Source organism: Pinus tabuliformis, chromosome 1_2 (assembly GCF_031772625.1).
Source record: "Pinus tabuliformis cultivar Carrire ecotype Pingquan chromosome 1_2, CPIR1, whole genome shotgun sequence".
Classification (NCBI taxonomy): Eukaryota; Viridiplantae; Streptophyta; class Pinopsida; order Pinales; family Pinaceae; genus Pinus; species Pinus tabuliformis.
Window position 1 is genome coordinate 749,200,257 of NC_142298.1, and position 14,259 is coordinate 749,214,515.

A 14,259-nucleotide genomic window follows, 5' to 3' on the forward strand; every position below is an offset into this window, starting at 1 on the left:
GACATGGTAGCAAATCAAAGATATTTTTGCAGTGAACTTCAAGGAAGACTTAGAGGATCGACAAGTTTATCTTAGTATCTAGTGGTCAGGCTTATACAAGGTTGCATGCAGATACCTTTCCTTCCCATGTGCGAACATTATCAGATGAATTGTCTCTCACACACAGATGAACAGACTATGACATTGAGCAGTGCCAGCGGGAGAGAGCTTGCCACCTTCGGGGCAGAGAACTTTCAGCAGATGTGCCATTTACCGAGCCAGTGAAGCGCATGGACTCATTTTTCTATGCCACCTATAGCTTTGAGAACACTATAGATATTTTCAAGTGTTGGGTGAAAGAGTCGTCAAAGTTTAGACATACACCCACTGATGACAAAGTCCCTCAGGAAGGCTTACCAGTTCTTGATCATCTTTGCCTGCATAATATATGTTCAAGAGAACACATAAACCTTTCCTAAAGGGTGGGTAGTCATTTTGGACTAGTTGGTGAGTGATGGGAAGCCATTCAACTAGTTAGATTTGTTGGCTTGTTAGTTGAAGATCCATGTGACTAATGCTTGAAATCCTCCCAAGAATGAGCAAGCAAGGTTTTACATGCCCGCATACTTATTGGATGCAATATGTGCCTGACAGTAGTTCTCTGGCATTAGCTGGACATGGACACCAAAAGGGATTGTCATCAACATCTATTGCAAGTTGTTTTCCGACTATAGCTTTCGAAGAGTGATGGCAAGGTTAACTGACCATTTTATCATCCCATTGTACAAGCTTATCTTTGAGCAAGATCCACCTTGCATGTCCTGAGAAGCAATGGAGGTGATAGTAAACATTGCATATTGGTATGCCTTAACAAGTGGCACCTTCATCAGAGTGTTTGGCGGAGAGAAGCCTTTGCATGTGCTACCAAGGTATGCCACTGACACGCTGATCATGCAAGGGGTTTCATATCACCACGCTACAGTGTTATCAGCAGGACTACATAGGAAGAAGAAAGTGTCATGGCCCACTCTTCCTTTGCAGATCGGATTATACGAGATTAAGAGCTTGAAAGATGCAGATGTCGAAGCTAAGAAGATAGTGAAATTTGAGTTTGGCACCAAGGACTTTAATCTGTATAATCCCCACGATATTTGCAAGGACCACTATGCAAAAGTGTACTTTCTATGGATCCACGGGACATGTCATTGGCCAGAGGAGGAACCTTGAAGGTATTGTTACAATGTTCTGGTCATCTTAGCAGGAACTAGAAAATCCGCTCTGCAAACAACAACAACAATAGGTAGCAATCCAAGGCAAGACAAGGGAAAGAGGAAGATTGTTGAGGACCTAGAGGGAGAGAAAAGTTGCAAGATGAAGGCAGATCATATCTTGGAGAAGGTAGCTTTAGCAGTGGAAGCAAAGAGGGAGCAACAGATGAAGAGAATAGAGCGAATGAAGAGAGAAACGTTGAGGTTTCAGGAAGCAGAAATGAAGCTGTAGGAGATGGATAAGAATCTAAAGGAAGAACAGGAGTTGAGGAGGAGAGAAAGAGAAGAGAAGCAGAAGCAGGAAGAGGAACAAAGGCAAGGCGCAATGACAGAGAAAACAATGCCCATATAGGTTGATGAGCTAGAACAACCATCAACTGAGGAAGAGGGTGAACAAATGCAGGATCTATAGCTTTCTCAGCAAATTGAACAACTGATTGAAGTGACAGACATGGAGATGGAACAAGAGCCACAAAATGAAGACACTGACCTTATGCCGAGAGCACCAGAGGTCATCTCTTAGTCTCCACCACCTCCAGTGTCAAAACCAGTCTCAAGCGAGCAAGGAGATATTGTTCTTCTTGATGATGATCCGGTCATAGATGTGTACAATCTATCATTTGACGAGTTACAGAAGAGATTGAACATGCGTGGAGGAAGCACTTTCCAGATGATCACACATCACATGCATTCATCAAGGAAATGGTGATAGTGTCAGATGCTAGGAAGCATCCAACTGCCCTTGCCGAAGCCATCTCGGCCTATGCAGGAGCAACAAGCTCAAATGTTAAGTACCTGACCACTGAGAATGAACAACTGGCAAAGAACTTGCAGGTTACCAGGCAAGAGGCAGAACAACTTCGAGCATTAGAGCAAAATGAAGTTTTCGCATTGGGGGAGATGAGGAAGCGATACTCACTGAAGTATCAACACTTGAGGGTACCATGCGGAAGCTCTATGACAAATTTTTCATTGTGCATAAAGAAGTTGCTCATGTGCATGGCTTGCAGCAGCGGAGCAAAGAGTTTGTTCAAACTCTCAAGAACATACATGCTGTCATAGCCTATGTACAAGAGTGAACAATGTGGTACAAAGGGGCCCCGCTTGACATAGTAAAGAAGATGAAACCACAGGCAAAGTTGGAGAAAGAAAAGGTTTGTATGTTGATCCAAAACTATGAGAAACTTGCCCCGTTCATTATCAGTATACATGCCTCATATGTGCAGTTGTAGAATAGTTTGGATGTCATGGTGAAGAAGTACAGGATCCCATTAATCAGTTCCCTCACCGATGCTAAACCCAAAAACCAAGTCCAGCTAGAGATCGATGAGTACATGGACCAGCTAAGACGAGAGGCCACCAGAGAAGACTTGGTGCTAAATGCACACAACATGCAGAAGTACATCAGTGGTCTTGTCAAGGTCAACACCATGTTATACATGCTTCAGAATGAGTTGGATATAGGTTCCAAGACCATATACTCAGATGCCATGGAGGCAAAAGTTTGCTTTCAGAAAGACACCATCAAATAGTTTGGGGACACCATCATGCAGTACCAAGCTTGGCATCAATATGTGACCGAGAAGCACCAAGTGGAGGTTGCCGAGTTGGTCTTTCCCCAAACTTCGGAATCATAGTGTTTTGTCTTGTTAGGCTGTCTCTAGCCTATTTTGTCTTACATGGGTACATGTGGAAAATGTAATATTATTTGTAAATATGTTGTGAGTGAACTTTCAAATGTCATAGTGGAATGTGAAAGACCATCATGTTATGTAATGAGTTACTTGTAAGGAAGTTGAAGAGTCATGAGGGAAGTCAAAGAGTCACAAAGGGGAATGTCAAGGGTCACCCCATCATTTGTTATAAATAGAACCTCATAACTCATAGAACAAGCTTTTGGGAGCCAGGCTTTTGGCTAGGCTTAGGATTAGAGAAGGCTTGGGATTATTGTGAAGAGTCTTGGCTTCTCCATAGCATAGAGCGAGTATACTTCTTTGGAGGAGCAAATGTTCTTGACTGTACTGTTCCACTATTGAGGCTAGTGGTCGTCAATGGTGTATGTATGGATGGAACTTTCACATATAATAATAATATCAGAGTCAACACGCTTTCATGCATATGTTGTTAATGTAGTTGGACTATTCTGGTTGCATTGACAGCGTATGTTGTTTAACTTACGCATTTTATTATGAACTATTTTGTATGCAATTGTACAAATCTTGTTGAATGTGTGTTGTTGGATTAACTCATCACTTTAATTTGTGGACTATTATGCTTTTTAGCTTGTGATGTCATTCCGCTCGTGTGTTCCTTTCAAGCTACGTACTATTACAAGCTTCTAAGGGGTGCACTTCTTTTTCCCCTCCGTGTGTTAGAACCTTCATGCATCGCACTTGACTCTCCGCAGGTTCACACACTTGCTCTCACCCAAAGTTATCAGACTTACCTTAGTGCGCTACAACAGTCAAGGCATTACACTACCACCCACTGTTGGGACTCCTGCTCCAAACAGTTTGAAGTCTAGTTGGGACTTCATATCGGGGAGATCCCCTAAATGTTGGTGGTTCCAACATGTCAACATGTAGTTATCAGACTTACCTTAGTGCGCTACAACAGTCAAGGCATTACACTACCGCCCACTGTTGGGACTCCTGCTCCAAACAGTTTGAGGTCTAGTTGGGACTTCATATCGGAGAGATCCCCTAAATGTTGGTGGTTCCAACACCGTCAACATGTAGCAATTTGGAAAAGGTCTGAAGTTTTTCCCCCTCTCTCAAGAATTTGTTCTCTTCTTGAAGATGAACGTTGATTGCCCTTCAATCTTCCAACCTTCCTTTGTTTGCTTATCCATATTAAGTCTTCTTTTTACAAAGTTACAATAGCTATGTCATAGTCAAGGATTTAACTACTCTGATACCTTATGATCCATAAACAATGAGCTTATAGTCCACTCCAACATCATGGATACCTTACAAAAATAAGGTTAACACCGACATTGTTAACTGATTGTTATCTCGTTTAATTTTACATTTGCATTGTTTTTAATAGGTGCTCTATCCTCCATTAATCGCCTAGTTACACTTGTAGGTATTGAGTCTCAAAACCATTTTTCAAATTCATTTCAAAACAATAATTTTCATTTTAAAAAATGTTTTTATAATCCCAAGAACTTATTATTGCTACTTTTAAAATATTATTAACATATAAATTATATAATAATAAATACTATTAGTTTGTTTTTTACCTTTATTTATCACAAACACATACTAAGACACACACACATATCTATATATATGAAGAATATATATGTAGACACATTAATATGTATAGTTTGATGTGTATATAGACATATTTGTGTACATGTGACATGATTTTTACATATTCATTTATATGTCTATGTAATAGCAGATACACATAAATATGCATATATGCATATAAATAAATGTGTATAAGCTTAAAGAGTTAATTCAAATAGTTGAACCATTTTCCCAAAATATTTTACCAACAAGAAAAACATAAGTTGCATGTTCAAATCCAATCAAGTTCCTCCCTTCAAAAATTTTGGACAGGAATCCAACAACGTTTTCAAGAAAAACATATGCATATAAATAATTGCATATTTAAATTATTTAAATTCGTGGAATTGTGCATGTATATACATGAAACTATATATGTAAAGGTAATAATATCATGTAAAATTTATATGTGACCTTCTAGCCTTCGATATTCAGTGTGACAATAACATGTCTACAAACACAAAAGGTTTGTTTTTATGACTGAAAATTATGTTATCGTGTACTTCGCACATTTAGTGTTAGCAAGGGTTTTTGGTCATTATCACAAGTACTAAAGCAAGCCCATCAAATGGAGACCCCCAACCCATGTATAGCTAGAGTTATTAAAACAATTACGTTTGACAGAAATGTGTTCCTTTTAAAGAGATTGCAAAAAGAAAGAAAAATAGGAGGGAGTGAAAAGAGCCTCACGCTCTACATTTTATGCATGTTCATGCCTTAACTTGCGATTATATTTTGTACATGTTCATGTTGATGTGATACATACGGTTATATTTTCTGCATTTGGTTCACAATGAATGCTTGAATATCCTTTATCTCAACATTATAAGAAGATTTCACCTTCAGTCTCCTGGTGAATGGCTTATATCTATTAATCAAGAAAGTTTTCACCATCCTCGATCAAGATTCCCACCAAATACCATATCCTTTCCATTGAAAATAGTCTTGCTAATAGCATTATTTATCCTGGTCAACAAAGCATAACATTTTAGAGAGGTTATTAATTAAAATGCTGAAGCAGTCAAGGAGTGCCATATTGCATTAAAATGACAAAATTGCTTGGTATTCAATCCTAGCATCCAAAAAACATGAATGTGCATGTACACAAACCTCAATACTGAAAAGAATAGAATTATCGAACACCTGCTGCCCAACCACAGCCTGTAGCTTTCGAACACAACCTTCATATGGTGCTTTGACTACATGCTGGAAAATCAAAAGCAGACAAAATTACTTTCCAAAGTCATAGAATGTTACCGTTATGCAATCTGACCACCATGCACAGTTAAACATACCTCCATTTTCATTGCTTCTAAAACTAGAATAGATTGGCCCTTCTTTACCATTGCCCCATCTTCTACTAGAACCTTCACAACGCATCCAGCCATTGGCGCAACCACTGATCCTTTAACGCTTGGAATGAATGTGTCAGACTTATCTTTAGTTTGAACATCCTCTTCATCATGATATTTCATTATATCTCGCATGAAATGATGGTGACAGTTGCCATACCAAATATGTATATGTTCAACGGAGTCCTAGAAATCCAAGTAAAACTCCAAAGTTAGCAGCCATGCTATTCACAATCAACCAAGCTATGTATTAAGTAGACTGCAGTCTGCACGTCATAATTCTACAAAGAGAAGGAAAAACATATGCAGCTTAATTAACATTTTCAATTTCCCATCTTTCCAATTTTAAATTCAGGATAGCCATGGAGTAGGGGTTTTATAAATCACAACTTTGAAGCCAATGAAATAAAAAAACTGAAACATAAAATTTGTGAAACTGGGCAGGAACATATTTATGCAAGTGTCGCTTTTTATTCAGATGCAACCCATTTGATAGGGATGTACTATAAATCTTAATGAAGCCATTGTGACCCACTTTTATCCTCCATATGTAATTGACATAAATCTACAAAAGGGTCTTCATAGCTAGCCAAATGACCTTCTAAAATTTTATGGGTCATTGAAATATAAGTCCACAAACCAAAGATAAATTTCATTATTTTTTTTTAATACGAATTGCATCTTAAGGCATTGGTGTCTCAAAATAAATCATTCTCCCCATCGTAAAACTAGATGGTCACCTAAGTGATAGGACATGTCCCTAGGGCTCTCATGTGGCATGTCGCATGTGTTGGACACCATTTCGATGGGACACATATCAAATATGAGTTTGGCACTTGTCCTATTCAAAAGACACGTGCCCTAGCCATGTCTGAGAATAGGACACGTGCTGTCAAAAGATGGCTGTGATATCTGATATTTAAGAGTAGAGATAGCCTGCAACAAATATTGTTATAACGCTGGTTTGATGCTTTCACAGAGGGTTCCCAATTTACTCCTGTTGGGCCAACAAAGGAGAGTGCTGCTGTTACAGATTTTTGTGCATGCTACAGTACGAAAATATCATGCTCTGCTTTGTTCTAGAATCTGCACCAATAGCAATATTACACACTCTTAACAGTGATTTCTTTCTAAGCTCAGGTTTTTTGTGCATGCTACAGTCCGAAAATATCATGCTCTGCTTTGTTCTAGAATCTGCACCAATAGTAATATTACACTCTTAACAGTGCTTTCTTTCTAAGCTCAGGTTCATCAAAACTCGCGGGGAATTAGAACTGGACACTTCCAGGTCTTTTTTCCAAATCTGTACTGTTGTTGACCCATTCATTAAGCTCGCCTTTCTTTCAACTGATCATTTTTCATTAAAAGGTTTGAAATAAACCTTGTTTTTCTCAGAATTTACATCTATTCCTCTTCAAATCTAACTCATGAGTATGTGTGATATCATGCATGAGAGACTTCTGAGCAGAAATATCATCATCAACAAGCATAAACAGGATCTAAAGGGCTTTCAGCCACAGACTAACACCAAATGATTCACGGAACAAAGATATAAATACTTATTTTCATTAAAAGCTAACCTGAGCTGGCCTCAGGATTTCATAAATACAGGTAGGCTCATTAAATCTGTATTTAGTAGGCCTTGGTTTGGATAGGTTGGCTCCCATCCTTTCTTGGACAGGATAGTTGTGCCCAACAACATTGCCAAGACCAGGCAAGCTGTTAATCTAGTAAAGAGGGCTTGAATTTTACAGAGGTTATTCTCCTTTCTTAAACCAAGCTGATATTCTCTCAGAAAATGTATTCAAACCTTCTGATGATTGGTTCAGGCTCAAGAAACTGATTTCTGGATTTTGTTTTCCTGGATTTTGTTTTTAAAACCTAGATGGCCTAATAATATATGCTTCTAAATCTGTATTTTCCATTGGCATTTCCATTGGCATACCCGCCTATAGTAATATTTTCCATTGCCATTCCCGCCTACAGTAGTAGTGACTCAATATCACTACTATTAGTAGTGACTCAATATCACTACTATTAGTAGTGACTCTATCTATGTATTTATCTATCCATTGGCATTCCCGCCTATAGTAGTAGTCACTCAATATCTATGATCTATGTAATACCTATATAATAGTAGTGACTCAATATCTATGTATAGATATATCTATGTATTTATCTATGTAATACATTGATAGTAGTGACTCAATATCTATGTAATACCTATTTAATACGTTGATTTTGATGTATTTGCCATTGGCATTACCGCCTATAATAGTAATTACTCAATATCTATGTAATTTTGATATACATCTATGTAATTTTGATAACTTATATGAAATACATTTTGATTTTGATAACATAATGGGAAGACTGTAGTTTATGGTTCTAATATCGTGTGAGTTTGGTATTTGATCATCATTGATTTAGTCCAAAGTACTAAATAGTTTTGATTCTATTTTGATAACTTAATGGGAAGACTGTAGTTTCTGTAGTTTATGGTTCTAATATCTTGTGAGTTTGGTATTTGATCATCATTGATTTAGAGAGTTGTATGACTGAATTTGTTGAATTTGTATTATCATCATGTAAATGTTCCAGTTTTTAAATTCTAATAAAATTTGAATTTGTTCTAGTTTTTAAATTCTAATAAAATTTGAATTTTTATGTTTGTATTTCATTTTTTTTAATGTATAATTTGTTGTTTTTTTAATATCTATATAAAGTGTGTTCTCTGCGTCCTGTTGCAGGGGTTGCCCTGTCTTGTGTCTCATGTCCTGTGACTTTGATGGTCGCGATGTCACATGCCTCTTGTCTACAATACTTATAGTTTGGACCCCCAGTAACTGTTAGCCTTTTGGCACCTAATCCCAAGTCCCAGACCACCTTCACGTGTATCTTGGGACAGTGTTTATTCTAAGTTTTATATACTTATTAAGTGTTAGGTATACATGTGAATAATATGATTAATGAGATTTGGCTTTGAGCGTTTCTGTCACTTGATTTTCTTGTTCTTCATTATGTCTTTCAATTGGTCTCACAGAAAGATTATGGCACACCACTGTGGCAGTTAATGACTTATTGTTTTGAGCTATTGAAGTGTATTTCTTCTTTCAATGTTTATAGAAGACAGATATGGCTGATAGTTCACATTTTTGTATCCGTTGTTTGAATTTTCAGCAATGAATTTCTAGATTAGTTTACTTAGATCTGTGGTTTTGCTAGAAGCTTTCAAGTTTTTAGCTACCTAATATTTTAGGTTATTCCAAGTGCGGACTCTGCTTACCATGCTCTGAAAATTAACATGGTATTAATTATTAAAGCATAATGTCTGAAATCTTCCAGATTCCACTTCTGGAGAGACTATTTCCCTGTGAGAGGGAGCCATTGGAAGCAATGTTATCAGAACCGGACCGGAACCAGTGGAACTGGCTGGTCCATTCATTCTCAGCCCAAAACCAATCCAAACTGGGCCTCCAAACTGGAATAGCTGGTTTGGTACTGAACCGGCCTATTTCACTGAACCAGCCGGTTCAGGACCGGTTTTGTGCAGTGTGTACCTTGCAGTTTGTACCTTCCCAAGTCAGCGTAAAAAATTTGCCTTTTTTTTTTATTTTTTTGATTTGTTTGGTCCAATTCTAATTCTCCCCTAGCCCAACTTAGTATTCAAGTCTATGGTCCTATTCTTGCTATGGTCCTATTATTTCTATGCATTTCATAATAATGTTAAAAATTTAAGTAAAAAGATGGAAATGAAAGATTAAGGAGAATGTTTTTTCATTTCCATCCTTTTACTTAAATTTTTAACATTACCATGAAATGACTCAGGATGTTTGAGAGTGGTTCCAACCTCATTGGATTTCATATGGAGAAAGTAAAGTTTTAGATTTCACTTAAAAGTTAAAATCCAACAAACTTAACAATTTTTCAGGATATTAGGATTGCGGGGATTGCAACGTTACCATTGGATTTTGTCATGTACGAGGGTAAGAAACTAGTATTTAACAAAGAGCACCACCCCCTTTATGTACTTTGATGTTAGTGGCAATGGTTGTCAAACTCCTCTATCATGATTCTACTAAAAATGTACCCATCACTCTAACAAAATCTTGACTTGACATGCCACGCTTTTTCTATCTTCTTTTAACGCTTAGAGGGTTATATTGATGACAAAGATCCCAATATAGGCAATTATTGCAGACTTTGATGTTAATCAGTATTCAAATGAGGATGAGGAGGATGATCAGGATGATGATTCTGATGATGACATTGACAACTAGTACTTGTAAGCTGTAGCTGTAATTTTGTAGACTATAGTATCATACTATCATGTTATTTTGGACTATAAAGACTTTTTAGATCCTGCTTCTTAATGTTTTTTGGTTTATAGATGTTTTGCACTAAGTGTTATTTTGGTTATATGCACTATTACTTGCTATATAAATGAGAACTTTCGCATATTTGTGTATAAATGGTTGGGATTCATATAGATGCACATGAATATATATGCTTTTCTTTGAACTATGAATATTTTATGTGTTTTTGGTAAACTTGTTTTTTTTTTCTGGTTTTTTACAGATTCCGGTCCGGTTCGCGATCCACAAGGTTTTTCGGTTCGACCACCAGTTCGGTTCTAATAACATTGATTGGAAGCTTTGATTTATGCCAATGATCAATGTGTGGGCTTGAGAATGGTTGAGCGGTTAGATGCCCAAGATATTTCATTGACTAGAAGGTTTTGTTTATCTTAGTTGTTGACTATTGTCATGTTTGCTTGAAAAGTTGCAATCATGACCAACCAAGGTCTCCAAGATTGTCACATGTTGGAGGGTGCTTCCAAAATTCTTCCATAGAAGAGCAGGTTGTAGAATCCCTTGGAAGATGTTGAACCATGCTACCTTGTGGAGAAAGAGGTCATACTTACCATAGATCCTGTTACTCCATAACTTGCACAAGTATTGTTACCACTCAAACTAAGAACTCGTCCTAAGAGGGGATCCTATAGAGCAACTACTAGGTCGAGGGCAACAATGGAGCGATAGCCCACTGTCACCTTAGCTAAGGCTCCCTGCTCTTTACGGACTTTCACCGATGGGAGGAGTCTTGGTATGTGAGGAATCACTAGAATATATATAGTCAATGATAAGATAAGGAAGTGATTCCTAAGCCTATTCGCAAGAGAGACTCAATTAAATGGGTTGCTTGCTTTAGAAGCAAGGTGATGGGCTCTCTAGGAAGGGCTAAGAGGGCTTTTGAGGATAGGGTTTGGGAGTATGCTTTGTTATAGAAACCCCTAATCTCAGAAGGCCGTATGGATACTTGGCTTTTGAATGATCTTTGTGTTGAAATTTCTAAGTCTAACCTATCAGAAATTTTTTCTGCACTATCTGGTTTATTTCTCCTACTTGTTAATTACTGAACAAGTTATTTAACCATATAAATACTGAAATAAACACAATGCAGTCTCAACCATATACAAATCAACAATTGAAATAAATAGACAAACACACAATGGACACCATTATTTTTGGACAATCGTCCTCAGAAAAACCCAGCTTAGGAAAATCAGTGTAGAAGTTTTGAGGGTTTTATTATTATGTAGGTTTTCTGAGTACCACTGGGTGCCAAACTAGCTCACCCTATAGAGAAAATAATCTAGTAGTAATACCTCTCTTCGGAAGCAGATATTATGAAAGTCTGCTCCACGAAACTCTCCCCAACACCTCTCTAAGGCTCAGCATCAGCCCTCCTGGCCTCTGCGTCAGCCCTCTAAGGCTCTGCGCAGCCTCTCTGGCCCTCTATGTCACTTATGCAGCCTCTGCATCACTCACGCAGGCCCTCTGGCCCTCTACGCAGTCATTGCTGGCCTCTGCGTGGTTCCTTCTAGGTCTGTGTCTGCCTCTCTGCCTCTGTGCTGGTCTTCCGGCACTGTCTCTACCTCTCTGCTATGCACTCACTGCCCCTCGCTGCAACTAATCACTGGTTCGATTTCTCTTAGCAAACCCCACTCTAGAAAATTGAACTGATTGATCACTCTGGTGTGTCTCCAACTAACCCTCAAGCCTCCTCTTATACTTTTTCTATTGAGTCTTCAACAATCGAGATTACATCTATAATCAACGACTAAGATTAGATTTGGCTTGATCCATGTCATTTATAACCTTCTAACCCAGTTTGATATTAATACGCATTGATATTTTTATTTTCCTAAGTTTAGACTTAGGAACCCATTAAAAATATTAATTATTTTAATCTCCTTCACTGGGTAGAATTTCACCAAACCATTTCTTGGGCCTTGGAGATCTCATGTTCCTTAGCCTCTCCACCAATTTTCATGGCTAGAGCACATCCGATGCTACCCGAAATCAACACTCCCTTTTAGCAAAGAATGTGCTCTAGTAATACTCCACTGAGAATCACCCTGATTATCCAGCACCGGTACTTGTGCTGATGCTTGGCCTTCCTGCCCAACATTCTCTGCACTACTACATCATGTACTACTGCCCATGGCTCTACCACTGCCACTACTACATCTGTACGACAGCTCCCTCTGCATCCATGCTGCTGCTAGTCCTTCCTCCCAACACTGCATCTGCACTGCAGCCCTCTCTCATCATGCTGCCCATAGCACTACCACTGCTACTACTGCACTGTAACTCAGTTACTGAGACGATGGTGACTAATCTACCCAACTACTGACATCCTTGTTAGGCTAGAAACCCTCCTGATGTTGAATCTCTCTCTGCCGCTATCTTGTGCTCCCTTTGTTGCCTTTGTGTTGCTGCAACACCTTTGTGCCTCTCACACTGCTACAAACACCTTTGTGCATTCCTGCACTGCTGCAACCCTCTTTGCGCTACCAGGGACTACTGCACTCTAGCACTCTTTGTTGCTTCATCCGCATTCGCTTCTACCGTCATCCGCCATCCTGCTACTATCACTTTAGGGCTTCCATAGCCGATATGATCCAAGAGTTTGGATACCTTAAGGATCCTGCCCCACATCTCCTTTAGTCCTCCTGCTTACAGCTTGATGTCTCCCCACCTCTTCTCTAGAGGTACATGAGCACTCATGGCACAATCGTCATCATCCTCCACCTCCTCCTCTGCCTTCGCTGGCACTGCCTTGGAGTCAGACGCCTCTCCCTTATTCTTCTTCCTCGGACATTGGTTTGCATAATGGCCCAACTCTCCATAGTTGAAGCACTTTATCTTGGAGAGGTCCTTCTTCTTCCTCTTCCCTTGCTGCCCCGCAGATGCTAGAGTTGCATCCTCTTCCTCCTGTTTCTTGACCCGGGCTCCTTTGTTGCTACTTCCTGCCTTGGTCAGTTGTCTAATCTCTTCTTGGCGAAGAACTGCCCACAATTCTTCCCAATCTGGAAGATTCGCTCTACCCAAAATGCTTTGGACGAACATCTCCCACTCCTCGAAGACTACAATCAGGGCAGTCCTCACCATTAACTCTTCATCCGGCGTGGCCCCAATGGAAGTTAGTTGATCCTGGATCTCTTACAACCTGCTGAGGAAGTGATCTATCTGCTCCCCCTTCTGCATCTGATACGACTGCAACTGATTCTTTAGTAGCATCTTCCTCTACACGAAAGTGCCTTGATACAATGTTGTCAAGGTCTCCCACATCTCCTTTGTCGTATTCTTCTCGGCAATATGCTAGACTACATGATCCTTGACCCCATCAAGGATTATGCATTTCGCCTTGGCCATCGCATCCTCATACTTTTCGTTATCAGCTGGGTCGACTGGGATAGCCACGGTTCTCAAGGAAAAGGCCTTGATGCGATATCCATCTAGAACAGACAGGATCCTGGCCTTTCAGATGACAAAGTTGAACGCCTTGTTCAGCCTCTCCTGGTCCCTCAGTCCGTTCATGGCCATCTCTGCTCTTCTCTTCGACTCCTCTGCGTCTCTACTTCCCTCCTGGAAGTTATCTTCTAGACTCCCTCTGAGTCTCGATTTCTCTCCTAGAAATCTTTCTGCCAACAGTCGAATCGCACCTCTCCAATCTCCTTTGCTCCTGCAAACTGAATTGGATTTCTTGGCTAGAAATCCGCCTAGGTAGCGACTCCCTTCTACCTTGGCTCTGTCCCGTTAGGTATTGTTCTGCCTCGACAGCAACAACACCCCACCAGCTTCACAGTCCACAATCTGCCCACAACTTCCTATGCCCAGCAACTGAAGAAATGAGCCTCTAGGCTCTGCGCAATCCCGATAGTGGCTGAATCACTCCACTAGCCAACTGCATCACTCGTACTTGGCTGAGCAGGATGACGTGGCTCTTTGTGAGCCTCTTCTGTGTTTCACTGCTTCTGCGTTGGCCCCTTCTCTGACTCGAACTTATGACGCAAGC

The 14,259-nt window shown here is 39.5% G+C and overlaps 1 protein-coding gene across 1 annotated transcript in view; it reads right to left on the reverse strand.

The window, feature by feature from the left end:
* Positions 1-5,159: 5,159 nt before the first annotated feature.
* MCCA (methylcrotonyl-CoA carboxylase alpha chain) overlaps positions 5,160-14,259 on the reverse strand; it is a 388,726-nt gene continuing 379,626 nt past the window's right edge. The window contains exons 14-16 of the mRNA XM_089395890.1: positions 5,839-6,081; positions 5,654-5,749; positions 5,160-5,509 (exon numbers count right to left, since the gene is read on the reverse strand). Of these exons, the coding sequence (XP_089252016.1) occupies positions 5,501-5,509; positions 5,654-5,749; positions 5,839-6,081 (348 nt within the window). The 3' untranslated portion in view covers positions 5,160-5,500. The remainder of the gene's footprint in view (positions 5,510-5,653; positions 5,750-5,838; positions 6,082-14,259) is intronic.